Raw genomic sequence first — 22,723 nt, 5'->3', positions numbered from 1 at the left:
CCGTCTATCATGCTAATGGTGCGTCTCTGGGCATATATATATTACTTACTAAAATTGTTGGGAAACACTTTGTGTACCCAAACACACACACACAGAATATATATATATATATATTGTTGCAACGGTGAACAGAACAGTCGCGGGGTTGAAGTGACAGAAAATGCGGCGGGACCCGAGAAGCGGCACGCAAACAACAACACAACGGAGAGGACGGACACAAGCAACGAAGGACCTTACGACAACAACAAGAGCGAGACAACAGAGTCAAGAAAACGTAACTAGACAACCACATCCACTCGTAAACAAAACACGAAAGTAAATACGCTAAGGCAAGGCGATATGTCCAGAGACGTACGCAGTGTTAGACTGGCTGGCTGAGAGAGAGGCAGGCACTTAAGCACTCTATCGACGCCGCCGCTATTTGCTTACAGCGCGATAGTGCAGTGACTTCTAGGGGTCTTTGACGTCCAAGACATCTGGTGGGGCTCAAATTCCGAACCGCATGGTACCACATCCCTCCCCCCTGAAACTTTCGTGTAGGGGCGGAAAAGCCCAGGACAGTGCCGAGGTGTGTGGCAGTGGGAAGAGGAGCCAGGCTCATCAACTGCTTTTGGCAGGGAGGGACACCTGAGGTATCCACGGCAGCCGATCCAGTGTCCAAGGTGGGGGAGGGAGCCACCGATCCACCCGGAGGCCCTCAGAGAGATGGCAACCAGGGGTAGGGACGGTGACTCGAGGACCACGTCTGTACCTGAAGGAGGTAGGGAAAGAGGCGGCGACGCGAGTCCCATGGGGGCACGCAGGCAGAGCTGATTATGATGGCGGCGCTCCAACCCTTGCGACGTCTGCACCGTCGTCACACGCCACCCATGGGCACCCGTGGCACCCATGGGCATCTGTACTCATGGGCCCACATGGCCGTGCCAGGGGCATACTGCTGCGAGGGCCGGGAGTGGGGGCATCAGGAAATGGAGCAGGGTCCACGGTTTATGCTCATTAAGGAGCTCTTCCAGACTGCGTCTATCAATTGGCGTAGTGTGATAGGTGCTCAAAAACAGGGTGAGGACTGATGTGGTTGGAGATGTGTCGACCGCCTTAGTCAACTGTTGTTTAAAACTGCGGACAAGCCTCTCCACTGCGCTATTGGACGAAGGGTGGAAAGGAGGCTACAGATATGTTTCATACCATTCGCCAGACAGAAGTCATGGGAGAAGGACGCTGTGAATTGGGGACCATTATCGGAGACCAATGTGCGTGGGAGACACTCGATGGCGAAAACCTGGGCCAGAGCCGTGATTGTAGCCTCCATGGTGTTGGATGCCATTCGGAAAACATATGGGTATTTGGAGTAGGCATCAATGATGAGTAACCACATGGACCCCAAAAATGGGCACAAAAAATCGATATGGATGCGATCCCAGGGCTGGCGACACACAGGCCAGGGCGCAAATGACTGAGGAGGACCCGCCTGGTGATGAGCACAGACAGTGCACCCATGGACCAGGCGCTCAATATCGCCATCGATGCCGGCCCAATACACATGCCACATGAGCCAAGCCTTTCATACAGGACATACCCCAGTGCCTAACAAACCAATTGCCTGAAGCCATAATTCTAGAGGGATGACCACCTAATGGGCATCGGACTCCGTGGCCAACAGAAGGACATCATCGACCAAGGAGAGCCTGTGGGACAGATGGCGCCAGGGCCTGAAATTAGACTGTATCCAACGAGCAACAGAGGATGCCCACCGGTCGACCACGTAGTTGAGAACCTGTCGCAAGACAGGGTCGCCGGCGGGTAGCCGCAGCAATGTGAGCAGCCCTAAAAGGCAGACTATCCAGTGCATTCTGGCAGGTGGTATCAATGTGACAGCAGAGGACCTCCTGTTGGTCAAAGTCAGGATCGGGGCCTGCTGGGAGACGTGACAAAGTGTCAGTGTTAGCATTGTGGCTTATATCGGATGGTGTAAGTGTAATTACATAAAAAATGCCCAGCACTGGAGACGTTGAGCCATCTGCTGATGAAGGTGAGAGCGGGGTCCGAAAAATGTAACCAAGGGTTCATGGTCCGTCAGGAGGGGGAACTTTGCCCTAAAGAGATAGATGGGAAATTCTTGGACAGTGAACACTATCGCCAGAGCCTCCGTTCCAGTCTGGGAGTGGTTCTGTTGTGCTGGGGTCAACATCTTAGAGGCATAAGTGACGGGCTATTTAGAGCCATCAGAATCCCAGTGCACAAGGATGACCCCAAGGCCGTATGCCGATGCATCAGCCGCCACAACCAAGGGACGGTCTGGAGGAAAGGGAGTAAGGCCAGGTGCGAACTTTGCATCGCCTTGAAATGGAGAAAAGCCTGGTCAGAGGCAGGAGTGCAATCGAAAGGTACCCCTTTGCGAGGCAAGTGATTGAGGGGTTGACCAACAGAGGCAGCCTGGGGCAAGAACTTCAAGTAATAAGTAACCTTGGCCAAAAACACCTGGAGTTCAGGTAACTCTTTGGGATGAGAAAGGCCTCAATGGCCACTACATTATGACCCAAAGGGCGAATGCCATCTTAGCTAAGCCAGTGGCCTAAGTATTCCACCTCTGGTTGAAAGAAACAACACTTGTCCAGTCCGCAGCATAACCAGCAGACTGCAGAGCGTGAAATAAGATACTGAGGTTTTGCAAATGTTATAGAGAGAATAATTCTTGATTATTGAGACTTTATATTAATATATCATGAATTTTTGGTATATGATATGAGGGAACTCCTGATAACCAAGATGTCATCCAGATAATTCACACAGGCAGGGATAGGCTGTGTAAGCTATTCCAGGAATCGCTGGAAAATGGCCAGCGCCAAAGAGACACCAAAGGGAAGGCACTTGTATTTATACAGTTCGAAAGGCGTGTTGATATCCATGATGCCTCGGCCAGGCCGATCTTGGAAAAATAGTCTCCCCTGGCAAGCTTGGCAAGTATGTCTTTCTGTTGGAGAATGGGGTAAGTGTCAATGAGGGAGTGAGCATTGACGGTAGCGCCGAAGTCCCCACACAGCCTAAGGGGACCCTTTGGGTTTCTGTATGACCACCAGTGGTGTCGCCCATGCACTATAAGTTTCAGGCTCCAGCACGCCAGTGGCCTGGAGCCGATCAAGTTCCTGCTTGACTGCAGGCCGGAAGGGGCTGGGCCTGGATAAAGCGAGGCTGAGCATCCGGCCATAGGGGGATGTGCGCCTGAAAGCCAGGAGCACATCCGAGATCCGGTGCAAACAACAACAAAAAGGTGGAGAACAGATCATCCAAGTCCTGAAAGGGAACAGCTGTAGAAACGACCTTAACTTCGTCGGAAATTGAAGAAGCCAAACAGTTGAAACGCATTCAGGCCAAAAATATTCGAAGCCGACAGATGGTCGACGACAAAGAGGGTTAGGAGCCGGGGAACACGCTTATACGTCGCCCGGGCAATGAACTGCCCACGAAGGGGAACGAAACCGTCTTTGTAGGCGACCAAACGACGAGGGCGAGAGGGAGGTGACAACGCAGGATAGCCCAACTGGGTATATTACGCCACAGTTATCAGGGAGATGGTGGCCCCAGTGTCGACCTGAAAACTCGCAATCTCCACGAAAATGTGGAGGGTGAGGTAAAGCTTTCACACTGATGGGTCATCCAGTGGGATGACTGACTGCAGAGCATGGACTGTACCTTGAGGCCCCAGAAGGGCAGGACTGGAGCGAGTCAAGTGACTACGACATACAGAACTGATGTGGCCCTCCTTGTTACACAGGGTGCACGTTTTGCACTGGTGGGGACAATCAGCTGGTGAATGTGCAGTAAAGCACTGTGGGCAAGATGGAAGTGGGCCGTTCGACCGGCGACGAGGGGCGACCGAAGGCGCCGATTTCACAGAGACGTCGGACAATGAGGAGTTCCGACGGCGCCAGCCTCTGTCGGCTGGGACACGTCGACGTCGCAAGGGCGAAACCCGTCGAGACGCCGCGATCGCCGCCACCTGCGGTTGCGCCATAAGACGCTCGTTAGCCGCTTGAGCAACTTCAAAGGAGTGGGCAATGCAGAGAATCACTTCCAAGGGGGGGTTGTCGAGTTTCAGTACTGCAGTACGGACCTCAGGATCGGGAACCAGCTGAACCACCACATCCCGGAACAGGGAGTCTGCATACGATGCCTTACACTGCTGATTGGTGCACATAAAATCGCATCGATGGATGAGTCCCTGCAAGTCCGTGACCCAGGAACCATACAATTGACCAGGCTGTTTATTGTACTGGTGGAACTCCAGCCGAGAGGCGATCACATGGTAGCATTGGGAATAATAGTTTGTGAGCAAAAGGCAGATCTCCTGGAAAGAGAGAGCCACATGATCAGACAACGGTGCCAACTTGTCAAGAAGAAATGGTGTTTCTGCCGACGTAAGTAGGTTTCCGAGTCTTCGTTAGCGTCATTGAAGGGTGGAAACGACGGCGGACGTGGAAAAGCATCGGACACCTGAAATCTCTGAAGCTGTTGTGGTAACGCATCCCGGGAACGACTTTGTCCGTTAGCAACTGCAGTGACTTTTGTAAGATGTCTAACTGGAGCTGCTGCTGTTGCTCCAGTAGACAGATCAACTTCGCCTCCATACCAAAAACGACCACCTTTTACCTCGTCGTCCAAATGTTGTTACAGCGACCGGAACAGCCGCGGGGTTGAAGTGACGGAAAACGAGGGGGAACCCGTGGAGCTGCCCGCGAACGACAACACAATGGGAGAGGACAAACACGATCAACAAAGGACCTTACGACAACAAGAAGAACAAGACGACAGAGTCAAGAAAACCTAACTAGACAACCACGTCCACTCGTAAACAAAACAGGAAAGTAAATACGCTGTCTAAGGCGAGGCGATATGTCCAGAGATGTACGCAATGTTAGACTGGCTAGTTGAGCGAGAGGCAGGCGCTAAGGTACTCTATCGAGGACGCCGTTATTGGCCGGTGCAACCACGTGTTCCACTGTGGCGCCCTCACATTAAATGCGGGCCAGGAGGCGCGCACCGCCACAGCTTACGGCGCGATGGTGCAGAGACCTCTAGGGGTCTCCGACGTCAATGACGTCTGGCGGGGATTCAAATTCCGCGGTGCATGGTACCAGATATTTTTTGGTACACAAAGCGTTTCCCAACAATTTTAGTAAGTAATCTCAGTGCGTTACAATGTGTAGACAAAGGTTACGACTTGCAAGCAAGCACGCAGTTATAAATGAAGAAGACATAAGGAAAGAGAAGTACTGGCTGTACTATATCACATTTAATGACATTTAATACTGTCATATCAGGTAGATTCAATTTTTATTACTGGCTTTAATGCAGACTACTGTCAAGACAGTTTCTTGAGAACAATACTGAAGGAGGCTACAGAGAGGATTCTGCAACCAGAGACTGTTCATTGTTTCTCCTGGCCAGATTCCTCTCAGCTGCTGAACACAGCTCTAGCTCTGCAGGGATGCTATTTGGGTTCCACCATGCCATTACCCTGTACTTCACTATGGGGAGCGTCGTTCCATTACAAACGAAACAGACGAAGAGCACTGGTCCTTGCACCATAGTAGCTAGATGTACATAATACACAAACTGCGCTATCCCTTGAGCCTGGTGGAACCCAATTCTAATAATAATACCTATTCCGCTTAAAATAACGGTCTTAACTGACATAAAAAGACATTCCTTCTTTGAGGCAAATTTTGTGTTATCAACAATTTTGAGTTGCCGCAATGTATACCGAGTACGTAGGTACATGTATCCAACCAGTCCGAGATAAACCAAATTGAAAGCCACTGACAGTGAAATCCCCACAAGGACTAACACACGACTGTGGATCAGGTAATATTTACTCGTCTTTTCCAAAGCAACAGTTGCCACACATACTATACTCCACGGTATTAACACATGCAACACCTGACGACAGAATAACTTGCTTACTTCAGCAGGTAGCAGGTCGTTAGGAAGCCTGAGATGACGAACACAAGCGTACATGTGGTAGCAGAATGAGTTTAGCCAGATACAGCTGAGAAGTGTGAGGGCGCTATCTATCAGCTCTGCTGTAGGTAAGTCAGGGAAACCTGTCATACGATACACGACCTCAGAACACAGGATCTGGATTATACACGTGATCTGAAAGGACAAGAGTATCTTTCCAGGCAAGTTACGTAACTGTGGAAGGTACATGTATACTCCGGCAGTCGAAAAACGGAAAATAATATTTACCATTATAAATGAGATTTCTAAAGGCTTCAAGCTGTCGATTTTGAAATCCTTGTATTTTAAGGTAGCGTTATTTAAACTGCTTTTGTAGTTCAGCGCTTCTTCTGTTAGCTTTTGATGCAGTATGCTGCTAGTACGATCGCTCCATAGAAATGGGAAATAAATGAGCGTACAATTATGGTAATGCTTAAAGGAGGAAAAATCGCGACACTTCAGCAACAGAATAGCTCTGGAAACAGAGCAGATGGCATCTGTAGCGTTCGATTGCAGACACGATTGATCGTCAGGTCTATTGAAATAGCAGCGAGTATCACTCACGGACTGTATCATACTAAACGGGACGCCCTGACAAATGCTGTACGAGTTGACTGCCACCCAGGCCAGCAGACAGAGGTTGACGTTCACCCTCTGCGTGTAGGCCAGGTAGCTGGTGACGGGTATGTGGGGCGACCTCTGCACCACGTCGTTCCACAGCTGCACACGGCACTGCTTGCGCTGCTTAAGGGCTTCCAGCGGCAGATCTTCCAGCGGACACGTGGGGTGGTCCAGGGCGTTCGCCAATAGCTGCACACAGTCAGTGTCCACGGAGAGCGTAGCGCTGCTTCTGTCCTCCAGCTGCCATTCCTCATCTGCAAAAATATGACAGCAAGTATGTGGCGCCCATATACTGCAAGTAGCGGGATCCCATGCCTCCTCTCGATGATAAGATTGGTCGTTGTTTACCTATATTATCTTGGAGCATTTGCCCAGAATTATGTAAGGCGACAAGCCAACATAAGTTAAGAGTATTGACAAAGATAGACATCATTGTTAAGTATGCAAGTCTATTTCATCTACAGGGTGTCCAAAAATTCCTTGTAACTCTCTTAATAAAAATGAGGAAATAAATAGGTTTTATTGATATTCCAGCTTTGAAGATGGCCAAAAAAACAATGTTACCAGAATTATATTTTTGTTTCAGCGCTGCAGTCTTTCAGTTCCGAATCCATGGAGCAGCAGTTATATTGTAAAGGAGAGATTAGTGGCGGATTTGTGGGTGCATGAACACCCGCATTAGTGAAAACCGTGAAATGCATGATGAGACCGTTTGCCACGGTCCACTTCGTAAAGCAGCCCCTCCTGATTGAGATAAATGTCCTGTATTGAAAGGCCTCTGTTGGATTCCGTTCATGTTAATTTCATAAATCTGTTATCATTTACGGCATACATTCCTCTTCTAAATTTACTGTGGTGTTTCTGACTATCTGGGAGGAGACTGAGCAGTGAAATGTGTTACTTTTACTCATTAACAAGAACGATCTGTCACACTGCTACACTTTAAAACACAGTTTATATGTAATTCATGTCACACAGTCTCATACGGAACCTACATCCGCTTTCTTTTATATACTGTATATGATGAGATACTGTCATCCCCCTTCCCTTCTGTGTGAGAGGATGAATGAGCAACTTTATTTCTAGTAGCATGCTGGATGGTAGCAGCAAAGAGGTTTCTATCCTTAGTATTGTCCTGTTCGTCCCTTGTCATGTTGGTATAGGTAGCTGCCTCTCTGGTAACTTCCGTTTTGTATAAGGAAACACGCTCGGTAGGAGCCCGGCAGGTCAGTCTCTCTGTGACGAGCGCCTGAAGTGGTAAGATTTCCGGCTAAGCGCGTGTCTGCTAAGTCCGTAGGACAATGGATTTCTTAAGATAAGCCTAACTGAAAATTTAATGACCTTTATTTCAGGTTTAGCTTTAAAATATCTAATGTTATCTTAAATTGCAACGCAGTGTAATTCGAGTGAAGTTCAGAACATATTCCAGTAGTTGCTTTGTCACTACTTTGTGAGCAAAGTGGAACCACGTGTTGACCAGTAACTCTAACTAAGATCATCAATCTTAAATGCGAATGTGCGTGAGATTATAACGTCTCGTCTTGACAATATTGTTCAATATAGCAACTTTTCTGTATGTTTAACCCACGTGGGGTGTACTTTGTGAGACCAGTACCACGTGCTTATACAATTGTTTGACCCATAAGGTTAATAGCAAGACAATAGTAAACAGTACGAGGTTTTTCTTTTGTAATTAGTGTTTTGATGTAATTTATTTTAATTATCAGAATTATTGTGGAGTTACACTCTTTGTGTAAGCCAAGTTGACCACTTGAAGCATGTGGTGTAATCATCAAAGTAGGCCTCAGCTATTCGTTTCGGGAAGATTTAACAGAGAGTTAGTATGAATTTAGTATACCACTGTGTGGTAATTACATGACAGAGAGGATTGCGCTACGATCGTAACTTCTTTGGGTGGAAATTGAATCGGTTGGTTGTGGTTAATTTCCTCTTGCATATGTTTCAACGTTCTTCGTGTATTATTTTATGAATGCAGTGTTGTATGCAGTCTCCCAATCTTGGCTTCATATTCGATGTGTTCCGTAAGATTACAAACTCACATTTTCACAATCCTAAATAAGGCACCAGCTTAGATATGACTCAAGTTTAATATGCTGAAATTTCAATGATCAATGTTAAAATATATTTCCAAATATAAACTGATTTATTTTTTTTAATTTAAATTCTCTTAGTTTTCGTATGACCATTAAAAGATTATAATTAATGTTAGTCTGGTTGGGAATTTGGTAAGCTAGACTGGATACCCGGTGAAACAGTTGCGCAGTAATGCAACGTTAACTTCCCCAGGCAGCTCACAGCTTTTAATCCACTTTTATGGTCTTGAATAGCAGCACCGCTTACACCTCAAATTAAAGCAACAACGTTACAGTATTTTTAGGCTGTCTCAAAGACAGGCCACGTATTTGAAGCAATAAAAAGTGAGAGGAAACATGTGTCACGCCTCTTAATCAGATGAGCAGTCTCCAGTGAAATACATTTGCAAAAGAGTAGTTCGACTTCAGGCATCTTGCTGAACAATGCACAACCACACTGAAAAAAATTGAATACGGAAGGATTTAGGGCGGTGTTTGTTACGGAATTATCTGACAAAGATATGGAGTAACAATTTTTAGCCTACGGTACTTCGTTCTGACAACTTCTGCCATGCCTCACTCAAGAGTGTTGCTTACTGATAAATGTGCCATATATAACAGTGTGCTCAGGAAAACTATTGTTTTCTTGTCTAAGGGAAATACTCATTATCAGCAAGAGTTGGTAAGGAACCCACCTCATCTTATGTGGCCATGGTGTGATTAAAATACCTGTTAGGACCACATTCTTCTGAAGCTTACATGAATGGGGACTTCCATTTCACTGTACAAGTGAAAAGCCCGTACCTCAGCTCCATAACAATGCAGTCACGGATCGTGTGTGGTTGTAGCAGGAAGGACCTTTGAGTCACGTTTTGTTATTGAGGTGTGTGGGTTCCTTGATCAACAATTTGGCCTCGGATTGTGTGCTGTTCTGCAACATTTGAAGCACATTAAACAGGTGACCACGCTTTCCCAATATTACCACCTCAACAACCCTTGGAAATGGGCATGACAGATTTCAGATCTTACCACGCCAGTAACTCAATATGATGATTAATTAAGTCCCATGTGGCTGAACGTTAAGAGATCAATGGAAAATTGACGCAAGTGTTGAGGAAGTCTTTCTAAGCAGAATTACAAGTACGATCCACAATAAAGCAAAGGGGACAGCGAGACACATAGATCTCTGTGTAAGGTGTGACCGTCCCTACACCGATCTGCTGGATATGTATTTTTTATATCTCAGTACGCCATAATAGAACATACTCTTTTGACATAACTCCATGGGCATACTGTACAAAGAATGAGAATGCAGGCTGAATTCTCGTCTTTCTGATATTTCGCTTTCCTTCGTGAACTTAGTGAACCCATCACGCAGCGTAAAGAAAAGTGATGGAGCACATTTGTCACACAGGTTGTTTCGCTAACGCGAGAATGTCGAGGAAAAGCCCTACAAAATAAAGTAGCTGACGATTTAGGGAGTATCTTTACCACAATGAACGGTTACTCTCAGCATTCTGTTAGCATAAATTCAAAGACACCCAAAAAAATGTAATTACATCGTCTCACTCGTCTCTTGTGTGATGATAATAATGCAGAAATAAACGCAATTGGGACATATATGCCTCTGCTGCTTAGTGGATGAATGTGGGATAACAACTCCAGAGACTTGGGATTCAGGCATTGCTCCCGAGATTCCTTCTGTCACTTATCACTTCTTTCACCTCTGACAGTGCTTTATCGAAATCTAAACTGTTGGAACTGCAGAATTGTTCAGAGACCCAATAATCAACTGTGTCTCACAATTATTAACTGGGATAGTTAGTTCAAAAGTAGGAAGACGGCGAGTGACCACAACATGCAGTAGAACAATTTCTCGCAAAGCTCTGTGGTGACCAAACCAGGCCTCAGCTTGAGGACAGCTTTATCGACTGCAATCCGAGAAGTCCTGATAGTTGTTTTCCTCGAGCACTATTCATGTTCAGAGTACAAATCAAAGAAGCATGATACTGCTATGCTATACATCATCCAATGTATATAGTTCATGTAGACCCAGTAAGACGAATAAGTTCCGAAAGATTGTTATACACAGGCAGATTCTGTGAAAGGCCGAATATACGACTTTGATGTAGACACTTAACTTTTTTTTTTACTTACTTCACTCCCACCACATGATTGGGTGGTGGGCAAGTTGCAGACACGTGGCTGCTCTCCAGCCTATCCAGGTTAGAAATGCCTGTATAATTTTTACGAGTAGAATGAATAAAATGATAGGTTTAAAAAAAGGCATAGCGTCTCTAAAAAAACACGTACACTGAAGTTGATGATGGTGCTGTGGTGAGGATAAAGCTAGTGCGTCTAGCAAGTCATGGGGAGTCAGTTCCCAATAACTATTATGAGGGCAATACAGTATGAAGCTGGTGCAGGTCAGAAAGGGTGTATATATTTCAAGGTGTTGGAGTGGGCTGGGTAGTATGATTGAGAAGTTGATGTGGGTAGAGTGAGGTGTGAGGCAGAGATTACGGTGGTCAGGAGGCTGGAAGCGGGAAAATCTACAGACTGAAGAGACATAGACGCTAGGATTATAACTGGTTGGATGAGTAATTGTCTACATACTGTTCTGGTACAGGAAGAAACAGCGAGCTGACGTTTAGCTGGAATAGGATACAAAAAGGGGGCAAATGGAGGGTAGGTATGACACGTTGGTATAGGTGCAGCAGAAGCCTAGGTATGCAGAGGATAGACGAGAACAATCTGCTTTTGATCTCGAAGTTTATGGAACGTATACGATTTGTGACAAAGTTTCAGGAACTTCAGAAGAGAGGGAAATCTAATCAGCTGGTAGAGCTTGCGTGTGAGACGCAAAAGACGATACAGAATGCAAAGGTGTTCTAAGATTCTAAAGAATAGTAAAATTTTGAGAGTGCTTAGATCGAAGCTCTATTGGTGGAAGTAACACTGGGGCAGTTAAGGCTTTTGGAAAGACGAAGCAAGAAACAAGATTAGGGGTTAACATCCTGTTGATGAAACAGGTATTAGAGACAGAGCATAACCCAGAAATGGGAAGAATGGGGAAACAGGACAGCTGTGTCCATCCAAAGGAACCGTCGTATCATTCACCTTAAGCTGTCGGGGGACATCACAGAGAAACAAAATTCGGTCGAAAATCAAGTTTGGAGACAACAGCTTACGACAGCATTCCCTCAACCAGTGGGTTTTTCCAAGTACAGAGGAAGGTTGAATGATGGAATCCACGCATTGTCGAGTTTGCTGTTTTTTTATTTGAGTTTGTTGTAGGCTGCAGATGCATGATTATTTCAAAATATGAGAAAGAAAGTGAGAGTCCTCAGCCACTGTCAGCAAAGAGAACTGGAGCAGCAGGTCCGCCACCTTACTGTAAATGCTTATCTTCCTCCACGTAATTGGGTACTGTTCTTGTATGGTGAGAGAACTGTGACTCCAATTTATCTGCTTAGTATAGGTGTGGATGCGTTAATAGCTTAATATCCACATCTGATACGCATGTTGTTGTTGTGTATGCTTTTAATACATTTACAAGCAAATAAATGAAACAGTCAATGAACAGAACTCCTTATGGTTTCGAAAGCCATACACTTATCTTTATCTCCTTTTGGTTGTGGCTGTATGAGCATGTATGGTATTACTTGGGGTTCAAATACTCAGCAGCTGCCAAAACACTGAGCGGCATTACAGCGCCAGTCTGCAGATTATGAACACTCCACGCTTACTGCAGCTGGGACAAGTATGTGTCTATTGTTGGCCCTCGACTCTCTGTACATGCTTGCTTGGTCTAGGCTTGACTGAGTGACGTTACACCAACACTGCACTCTGAAGGCAGAAGTTGAACTTTGTCACTTCTCTGCTGTCATCATGGAACTGTTGATACTCTCATAGACAGAATTCAGGCTGGTCTCTGACAGAACTCGTACCAGGCGCTGGCAGAGCTGGAAAAAACTTGTCGTGTGTGATGCCTCAAAAGTACAGGAGGAGTGGATTACTGTTTCTTTCTCACTGGTGCCTGGTGATGGTGCTTAGGCGTACAGCATCTCTATGATGATCGATTGACGATTAGATGCAGGCGATTATGGTGGATACCACAGGTGTCACCTTCAACAATGTCTCAGGCCCACATGCCATGATACACTGAGGAGAGGTAATTTAATGTAGAACACTGACGCAAGGCCCGGTGATGAGAAACTTTATGCTTGCATCCCCCCTCCCATTACTGGTGTTAGACAGACACAGCGAGAGAGCACCCTGAGTTCCTGCTACTAATAAGGCAAGTGCACCATCCGCTTGTTACATATTTTTTACGAGCTTCAAACAGGAGTGACTTATTTTCAGTTATCTGTGTAGTTAATAGTTTATTTTTTGTAATTTCTTGTGTGTTCCAGTGCTTACAGCATTTTATTTCAATAACAGTGTAGTATACAGTACCGCCGTTGCTATCGACCCTCGTATCGTACAGGCTTTTGTTTGTTTGGTTAGAACAACTGAGTGGCAGTTAGACAATCAGTGAGAGAGCACTTCGATTTCCCGCTGCTAATAAGGCGAGTACACCGAGCTTCAAACAGGAGTGACTGCAGTAATGGATATGAACTGTGATTGTTGTGTACAGATGCGAGCTGAGTTGGCGACCCTTTTCTCATAGCTCCAGGCTGTGTGTTGGCTTCTGTCACACAGCTTGAGGCTGCTGGCAAGGGGCGCCACTGTGGGGGACTGAGCTCGGGATGCGAGGGACGTTGAGCATGTCTCACATGTCCTCCGATCAGTCCACTGCTGTGACCACTCTGGGTACTGCCTGCACTGAGGTTGCCCCTCACCCATGGTCGAGTGGAAGATCAATTCCAAGTCTGGCAGGCAGCGAAAAACATTCTGAGGGGCCTATCTTAGAGATCCCTGGTTTGTCTGAAGTGCAGATTTCGGATGTTATCTGTGGCTGACGATGTCTGGGCATTCACAGAGGGTGGGTTTGCTGGTAGTTGGCGGCTCCAACGTTAGGCGCGTAATGGCACCCCTTAGGAACATGGCTGCTAAGGAGGGGAAGGAAGCCAGTGTGCACTTTGTGTGCAGTTCGGGGGGATTCATTTCGGATGTCGAAAGGGTGCTTCAAGATGCCATGAAGAGTACAGGGTGCTGCCAACTGCAGGTGGTGGCTCATGTTGGTAGCAATGACGTGTGTCGCTTTGGAGTGGAGCAGATTCTCTCTGGTTTCGGGCAGCTAGCTGATATGGTAAAGACTGGCAGTCTTTGCTTCCAAGATTAAGGCGGAGTTCACCATCTGCAGCATCGTCGATAGAACCGACTGTGGTCCTTTGGTACAGAGCCGAGTGGAGGGGCTGAGTCAGAGGCTCAAGCGGTTCTGTGACTCTGTAGGCTGCAGATTCCTTGACTTGCGTCATTGGGTGGTGGGTTTCCGGGTCCGGTTCATAGGTCAGGAGTTCACTACACACAGTAGGTGGCTACACGGGTAGCGGGGGCTATGTGGAAGAGACTGGGCGGTTTCTTAGGTTAGAATGTCTGAGGAAACCACAGAAGGGTCGTCTGTCTAAAAGCGAGAAGGTAAAACTCAGTAAGGTAGGTGTAGAAACGATTGGAATTGTAGTTGTAAATTGTCGTAGCTGTGTTGGGGAAAGGACCACAGATCCAAGCCCTAATAAAAGAACTGAAGCTCAAATAGTTTTAGGTACAGAGAGGTGGCTAAAGCCGGAAATAAGTTCAGCCGAATTTTTTTCAAATGATCTAACAGTGTTTAGCAAAGATAGATTAAAGACAGTTGGTGGTGGATTATTTATTGCTGTCAGAGGTAGTTGGCCTTGTAGCGCAATTGAAATAGATAGCTCATATGAAATAGTATGGGTAGAGGTTATACTTGACAATCAGATTAAACTATTAATTGGATCATTTTACCGACCCCGCTACTCAGAAGATATAGTTGCTGAACAGTTCAAAGAAAACTTGACTCTCATTTCAAATAAGTACTCCACTCATACAGTTATAGTCTGTGGTGACTTCAATCTATCCTCGATATGCTGGAAAAATTATACGATTAAAGCCGGCATAAAATGTCATCCGAAAGTGCACTGAATGCATTCTCAGAAAATTATTTTGCGAAATTAGTTCATGAGCGCACTCGAAGCGTAAATGGTTGCGACAACATACTTGGCCTTTTCGCAACACCTACAACCATCAAAAAGAAACGCAAAGTATATCTGTTTGAAAAAGCTTATAAAAATGGTCTTAACGCATTTTTAAGAGACAGTCTTCACTCCTTCAGATCTGATCATGTAAGTGTAGAAAAGTCATGGAATGTTTTCAGAGTGGTAGCATCGACAGGAATTGAGAGATATAAACCACATATTTAATAAGTGATGGTACTGATCCTCCATGGTTCACAACACGGGTTTGATCGTTGTTTCAGAAGTAACGAAAAAAGGATGCTAAATTTAAAAGAACGCAGAATCTTCAAGACTGGCAACGTTTTACCGAAGTTTGAAATATAGCGCGTACTTGAGTGCGAGATGCATTTAATAATTTTCACAACGAAATTCTGTCTCGAAATCCGGCAGAAAACCCATAGAGATTCTGGTCATACATAAAGCACACCACTGGTAAGACGTAATCAGTACCTTCACTGCGCGATAACAACGGTGAAGTCACTGATGACAGTGCCACTAAAGCAGAGTTATTAAACACGGTTTTCTGAAACTCTTTCACCAAAGAAGACGAAGTAAATATTCCTGAATTCCAATCCAGAACAATTGCCAAGATGAGAAACATAGAAATACATATATTCGGTATAACAAAGCAGCATAAATCACTTAATAAAGTCAAGGCCTCCGATCCAGATTGTATACCAGTCAAGTTCCTCTCAGAGTATGCTGATAAAATAGCTTCATATTTAGCAATTATATACAACCACTCACTCACAGAAAGATCCGTACCTAAAGACTGGAAAATTGCTCAAGTCACATCAATATCAAAAAAGGGAAGTAGGAGTAATTCGCTGAATTACAGGCCTATATCACTAACGTTGATTTGCAGTAGGGTTTTGTAACATATACTGTATTAACATTATGAAGTACCTCGAAGAAAACGATTTATTGAAACATAGCACAGATACAGAAAATGTTGCTCTTGTGAAACACATCTAACTCTTTATACTCCTGAAATAATGAATGCTATCGACAGGGGATGTCAAATCAATTCCATATTTTTAGATTTCCAGAAGGATTTCGACACCGTTTCTCACAAGCGTTTTCCAACCAAACTGCGTGCCTACAGAGTATCGCCTCAGTTGTGCGACTGTCAGAAAAGTCACAGTTCGTTGTAAAAGACGGAAAGTCATCGAGTAAAACAGAAGTAACATCCCCAAGGAAGGGTTATAGGCCCTCTGTTGTTCCTGATCTATATTAACGACTTAGGAGACAATCTAAGTAGCCGTCTTAGACTGTTTGCAGATGGTGCTGTCATTTACCAACTTGTAAAGTTATCAGATGATCAAAACAACTTGCAAAACGAATTAGATAAAATATATGTATAGTGCGAAAAGTGGCAATTGACCCTGAATAAAGAAAAGAGTGGAGTACTGAAAGAAATCAGTTAAATTTCGATTACGCGATAACTCATACAAATCTGAAGGCTGTAAATTCAGCTAAATACCTAGGGATTACAATTACAAATAACCTAAATTGGAACTATCACATAGATAATATTGTGAGTAGAGCCAACCAAAGACAGCGATTCATTGGCATAGCACTTAGAGGGTGTAACAGGTCTACTAAAGAGACTGCTTACACCATGCTTGTCCGCCCTATTCTGGAGTATTGCTGTGCGGTGTGGGATCCGCAGCAGGTGGGACTGAGGGATGACATGGAAAAAGTTCAAAGAAGGACATCTCGTTTTCTATCATCGCGAAACAGGAGAGATAGTGTCACAGAAACGATACGTGATTTGGAGTGGCCATCATTAAAGCAAAGGCGTTTTTCGTTGCGACGGGATTTCCTCACGAAATTTCAATCATCAGTTTTTTTCTCCGATTACGGAAACACCTTGATGGCACCCATCTGTATAGGGATAAATGATCACCACGACAAAATAAGAGGAATCAGGACTCGCACAGAAAAATTTAAGTACTCACTTTTCCCACGTGCCGTTCGAGAATGGAACAGTAGAGAGGCAGCTTGAAGATGGTTCATTGAACCCTCTGTCCGGCTCTTTATTGTGAACAGCAGAGTAGTCACGTAGATGTAGATGTAGATGAAATACTAGGGACGGAAATTTCTTCCATCATCTGGATTGGAACCGTCTTACCTCCGATGCGAGTGCCACCACACAAACATGCTTATGTGTCCCATGGTGGAAGTTAAGGAGATAGAAATGATTGGTGGTATTTATTGTAATAATTCCTTAGGTCTTTAACATAATTGATTTTGATGTAGCAGAGACTACACCATGAGGTGAAGTTATTGAAGCAGATGAAGATATGCTGTTGAGTAAGATTTACAGTGACAAAAGAAGCGTGATGTGTAGGACAAGGAGCTATACAGCAAACATAATTCATTGGGACACCTGCCCCTTGTCTATTTCCTCCCACAGTTCCGAATGGGGTACTAGTCTGGAATATTTTGCCAATGGAGGGGTCATCAGAACACTTCTTAATTACAGGCCACATGTCCTGTGGATACAGATCAGTGGTTCCCCTTACCTTCTGCCTTTGAACACTGCTGACCCTTAGGCTTTTAGGAGCGGTTACCCATGCCAAGGGCAAAACAGCGTCCTAAAACCCTGTCCGCCCCTGCACCGTTACTGATTTACTGATGATTATTTTCTAAATTTAAGCATTAGAAATGTTTGAATTTGTATCCCAGGACGATTTGATTAGTATTCAGAGACGTTACCCTTAAGTCATACGGATAGAAACTTGCATACAGAATGACAAGACACAACTTTAATAGAGCTAGTAGGAAAGAAGCGTTCTTTTACGATGGTTGAAAGTAATGAAGTTATGAGCAGCGTCTCATCAGCATTTTCTGGAATGTGTCGTTTTATTCTTGTGTTGTAAATGCTATATTAAATTCGCTTTGCGGCGTTGTGGACAGGTACTTTAAACTGCGAGCAAAAGATGTGGTCGTCGTATTTGAGCGACACAGTATGTACCGAATTGTCGAACCGTCATTAGGAACAATGAGGATCAATGAAGATATATTTAAGATAAGAGGCACTGGGTCTGGGTTGTTGAGGTTGTTTCGCAACATGTGGTTGTTATGGACGAGAGGATAATGAACAGAATGAATCCTTTTCAATGCATTGTTCATATTATGCAAAATGTGGTAGTGGTTTTCTTCATGTGTGTCACCAATCCCAGGGATTTTTTGGTCTGTAGAATGAGAGCCTGATATCAAGATATCTCACAATCACCCATTCGCAACATCATTTGATGGTATGTTGTAGCAATTACCTGTGCTTTTTAGAGTGTAGAGTGACAATGGGATTGTGTTGTGTGATTCTAACAATTTTCATCAAGGTATAGTTGTAGTATTAAGATAACATGTGAGTGATGATCTTGCTGGAGCTGACGGAACAGACATATGAGTGGGATGGTACGCTACTGCTTTGTCGTGATGTGTTATGTGGCGAAATAAGGTTAGGTATAGGTTTTCAGCTGATGTTTTGGGGTGGCTGAAGATAAAGTAGGATTCGTTTTTGGAGTAGGTGACTTGTATGTTAAAATGAAAGGTGAATGGGGATGTTATCATTATTTGTTGGACTATATGTGGACGTTCAAAGAGACTGAATGTTGTAGAGAACAGTGATTCTAAACAGAATGTCTTTCATGTTAGGGATGTGACACAATAAACTGTTGGGATGATGACAGTGAGTTCGACTGATGGTGTGGAAAACCGTGGTTCTGAACTCGATATTTTTGATGGTGGGGATACAATGCATGGAGCTGTTGGGACAAGGATGGTATGTTTAGTGTAGCGAATAATGCTTTGCATTTGGTGGGTTAATGTATGTTGCGGCATTATGGGAAGAAGGATAATCGGCCCCCATTTTATCGGTGGCAATTAAATGGTGCAACGTATGCAGATTTCCTACTTAATGTTCTACCGATGTTACTACAAGATGTTTCACTGCATGACACATTGACGACGTACTTCCAACATGATGGATGTCCGGCACATAGCTCACGTGTGGTTCAAGCGGTATGGAATAGCATATTTCATGACAGGTGGATTGGTCGTTGAAGTACCATACCACGGCCTGCACGTTCACCGGATCTGACGTCCCTGGATTTCATTCTGTGGGGAAAGTTGAAGGATATCTGCCATCGTGATCCACTGAAAATGCCTGTCGTTACATGTATTGCCAAACGCATTGAGGTTGACGGACATCATGTTGACCATTTATTGCATTAATGTGGTATTTACAGGTAGTCACACTGTAACAGCATGTGTTCCTGGAAATGATAAGTTCAGATTATCATATTGGAAAAACCGAAATAAAATGTTCAAACGTACCTACATTCTGTGTTTTAATTTAAAAAACGTACCTGTTACGAACTGTTCGTCTAAAATTGTGAGCCATATGTTTGTGACTATTACAGCAGCCTCTATCACAAAGCGGAAAACGTAGTCCAACTAAAACATTCATATTTCTTGACGTACTACACGAATATGTTATAAAAAATGGGGGTTCCTATTTTTAAAAAAAGCAGTTGATATCCATTTGACCTATGGCAGCGCCATATAGCGGGCCAACCATAACGCCATCTGGTTTCCCCCTTCAAGCTAGACAAGTTTCGTTTTTTGTAGTTTTTTCGTTTGACGCTTATTTCGTGAGATATTTGGCCTGGTGAGGATCAATAGACCAGCCTGTGTATATGTTTCAGCCTTTGTGAACTAGATGAGTGACCAAGTTTACAATTCAAATTTTATCATTGTAGTGGGACCAGTTCAGGGACGGCACATCAGGACATTGTTGGATTGAGGAAACAGTCAGATTCGTTGAGTGTGTGCCAACCCCTGCCTCCTCACACCTCCATCTCCACCCGACTGATTTCGCCCATCCGCTCCCCCGCCCCTCCCCCGGACAGATGAGCGGTCAGCAGCATGCACTGCACTCCCCCCTCCCCCCCCCCCCCCATCCATCGCTGCGAGTGCGACCACAGCGCCGATCCCCCTCCCTCCCCCTTCCCCCGTCACTGCCCACTGTAGCGTACAGTCCTGCGACTCGCGCCCTACTATCTCGCTGGTGTGCAGCGCTTTAAGAAGAACTTTGTAAAAGTACTCTCCATCACGATTACACATTCGTACAGAGTTTTCTCAGACCTAGTATTAACATATGTAAGAATAATATTAACACTACATCTTGTCCAATTAACTGTTCAATTATAAGTCGAAATATTATTCATCCAAGAAAATTAGTAAATACGAACAGTATCATACCATTATAATACATGAGAAATTTAGAACACTACATTGGTTATAGTATTGACAAAAAATTAGTTTGTCTGTAGCCATTATGTTACAGATTCCAATCGCCATTTTTAAAACAAGCCTTAGAGTGGGTCTGAAAAAAACTACATGTACAGAATTTTAGAGTGTTTATAGAAGATAAAAAGGGACACTTTTGTATATGAAGCAAATGTCCCAGATGTATGAAGGTGTTACCTTCACTGATGTTCAGAGACGGTGTTCAAAGTGCTGTTGGATGGGCATTCTTTTAGAGATGTTGCGGGGCTCCTACGGGAGGGAGACGAGTTGTTCGGAGTACCAGAACTGACAGACACCCCAGGTGAGCCGGTTGCCTGTTAGGCTGAGGCTATAACCATTATTTATGGAACACCCACTTTTTTCTAGTGTGTTATGCAGTCATTAGCACCCAGCTGGCACTTGAGTAATGTCTCTAAAACATCACACAGTCTCTGTACATCACTAGTGTAGGAACCTTCAAGGACCACTAGCAGGTAGAGGATGCACATGTGAAATTTGTGTCACATATAAATAGTTTTTTTAATCTTCTTTAAACATTCGAAAATTTTGTGTATGTAGTCTTTCTTACTCCCTGTATAATAAGTCAATAATACATCTAAATAGGGTAGTTAGGTTTTAACAGGTCTAGATGGAGAGTTGCCAAGCAGTTGAAAAACTGACTTTTGAAAGAGCACCAGTGATTATCTTGCGTAGCAAGTATAATCACGTAAGATCTAAAACTAGATATTCAGAAGGTTATTTGAACCTCATTCCTCAAATAATTGGACAGTCTTCAGCGCATAACTGTGAAATGGACAGGTCCCGGTATTAAACTTACCTACAGTCTTGAATTCATCTTCATATAATAAATCGATGTACTCAGCTGCAGCGTACCAGTAGATGCGATAGGCGGCGTACAGTGAGGCAGCGAGGCTGAACATCTGCGACGCCTGTGGCTGCCGCTCCTCGCACAGCGCACTGAAGTCGTCGGGAAAGGAGAGGTTCCACGGCTGATAGCGCAGTAGGCGTTCACTCAACAGCGGCCGCCTGTAACACACAATACGCTAGGTTGAAAGTTGAAAACCAAGCATGTATGGTTTATGCAAGAATGTAAAAGTATCCAGACTGGATTTCCACTCAGCAGTGGACTTAATACTTCCTGGCAGATTAAAACTGTGTGCCAGACTGGCACTCAAATTTTTCAAATGGCTCTGAGCGCTGTGGGACCTAACATCTGAGGTCATCAGTCCCCTAGAACTACTTAAACCTAACTAATCTAAGGACATAACACACATCCATGCCCGAGGCAGGATTCGAACCTGCGACAATAGCGGTCGCGCGATTCCAGACTGTAGAGCCTAGAACCGCTCGGCCAGGGGTGGCTAGTAAAAACAATCAACAGTTAACTTGGTTTCACCTTTAGATGTAATAAGCGACTAGATGACTTCACTGACACACTCAACTTCGACCTCAATATGGACAAAGTTTTTGTCTACTGCAATGAACACTTCGCCTCCTGTGGCTTCTAATCTGTGACTCCAATACACATTCCACGACTCGCTAAATATCTCAGAGTTTTTCACTTCAGATTTCAGCCAGCTCTCGGTTCCAAGAATAATTTGAGCGTGAGAGCTTTCCTGGATGGCAGTAAATTCGGGAACTTTTCTACGAAGTTACACTTTAATGATACAGTTTTTGCAGTAGAGCTGTCTTTACTCTGAAAGCGGTCTGATTTCCATATATCTGTACCAACTGACGAGTGTTCAAGAGAGTAGCTCAAACTACTGCCTAGCCTAAAACCCCCCATGCGAACTCCTCAAGTACTGTGCAACCTGAATTACAGCTTTCCTCGTGTAGTACAACCCTGTCTTACAATATACTCATCTACACTTTTCAATCAACCTCCCCAACCACTCGTACGTTCGTGCTCACTGCCTGAGATAATATCTGCACTTTTATCGCATCCCACTATCTGCAGGTCTCCATGTACAGTGAATCAGTAACCCACTCACAATGCTGATGACAGACATGGAGTAGCGAACCAAAAATCTCCACGCCATAACCAATGTGGAGTAACAATAGGGTTCCTCAAAAACAGCCCCAGTTGGCTGCAAATCATGTTCAATCATCCTGCATAACACTTTATCCGTAATTTGTATTTTACCACCCTAACAGACACCTCAGCTACTGCCTTTCTCTGTTGAAGCCACTCTACACCACACAAGTTCTTTGCTCACAATGACCACTGCCTCTCCCCACCCGTATACCACATCAGTTACCATGATGAACTTAACTGGGGATGTCAGTTCATCACCTTCGTTTCAAAAGACCTAGTCCACTTCCCAGACACATAATTCCCGAAAGTGACTCTAGTACCAACCTCTTCGGGTGTAACGGTAATTGTGTACAGTAGGTCTGTTTGGTGGTCAGGAGTGTACACTGTTTACCAGCTGCTACTGTTCGACTGCACAACGGACACCCGACAATTGATCGCAATCACGACAGATTTTAATT

General features: G+C 44.6%; 1 protein-coding gene across 1 annotated transcript in view; it reads right to left on the bottom strand.

Moving 5' to 3' along the window:
- Positions 1–5,323: 5,323 nt before the first annotated feature.
- Positions 5,324–22,723, bottom strand: part of LOC126302892 (uncharacterized) — a 223,198-nt gene continuing 205,798 nt past the window's right edge. Inside the window, exons 9-10 of the mRNA XM_049991748.1 lie at positions 21,048–21,256; positions 5,324–6,872 (exon numbers count right to left, since the gene is read on the bottom strand). Coding sequence (XP_049847705.1) covers positions 5,395–6,872; positions 21,048–21,256 — 1,687 coding nt within the window. The 3' untranslated portion in view covers positions 5,324–5,394. The remainder of the gene's footprint in view (positions 6,873–21,047; positions 21,257–22,723) is intronic.

This window comes from Schistocerca gregaria, unplaced genomic scaffold (genome assembly GCF_023897955.1).
Source record: "Schistocerca gregaria isolate iqSchGreg1 unplaced genomic scaffold, iqSchGreg1.2 ptg000180l, whole genome shotgun sequence".
NCBI lineage: Eukaryota > Metazoa > Arthropoda > Insecta > Orthoptera > Acrididae > Schistocerca > Schistocerca gregaria.
This window is presented reverse-complemented; position numbering and strand designations above follow the sequence as displayed.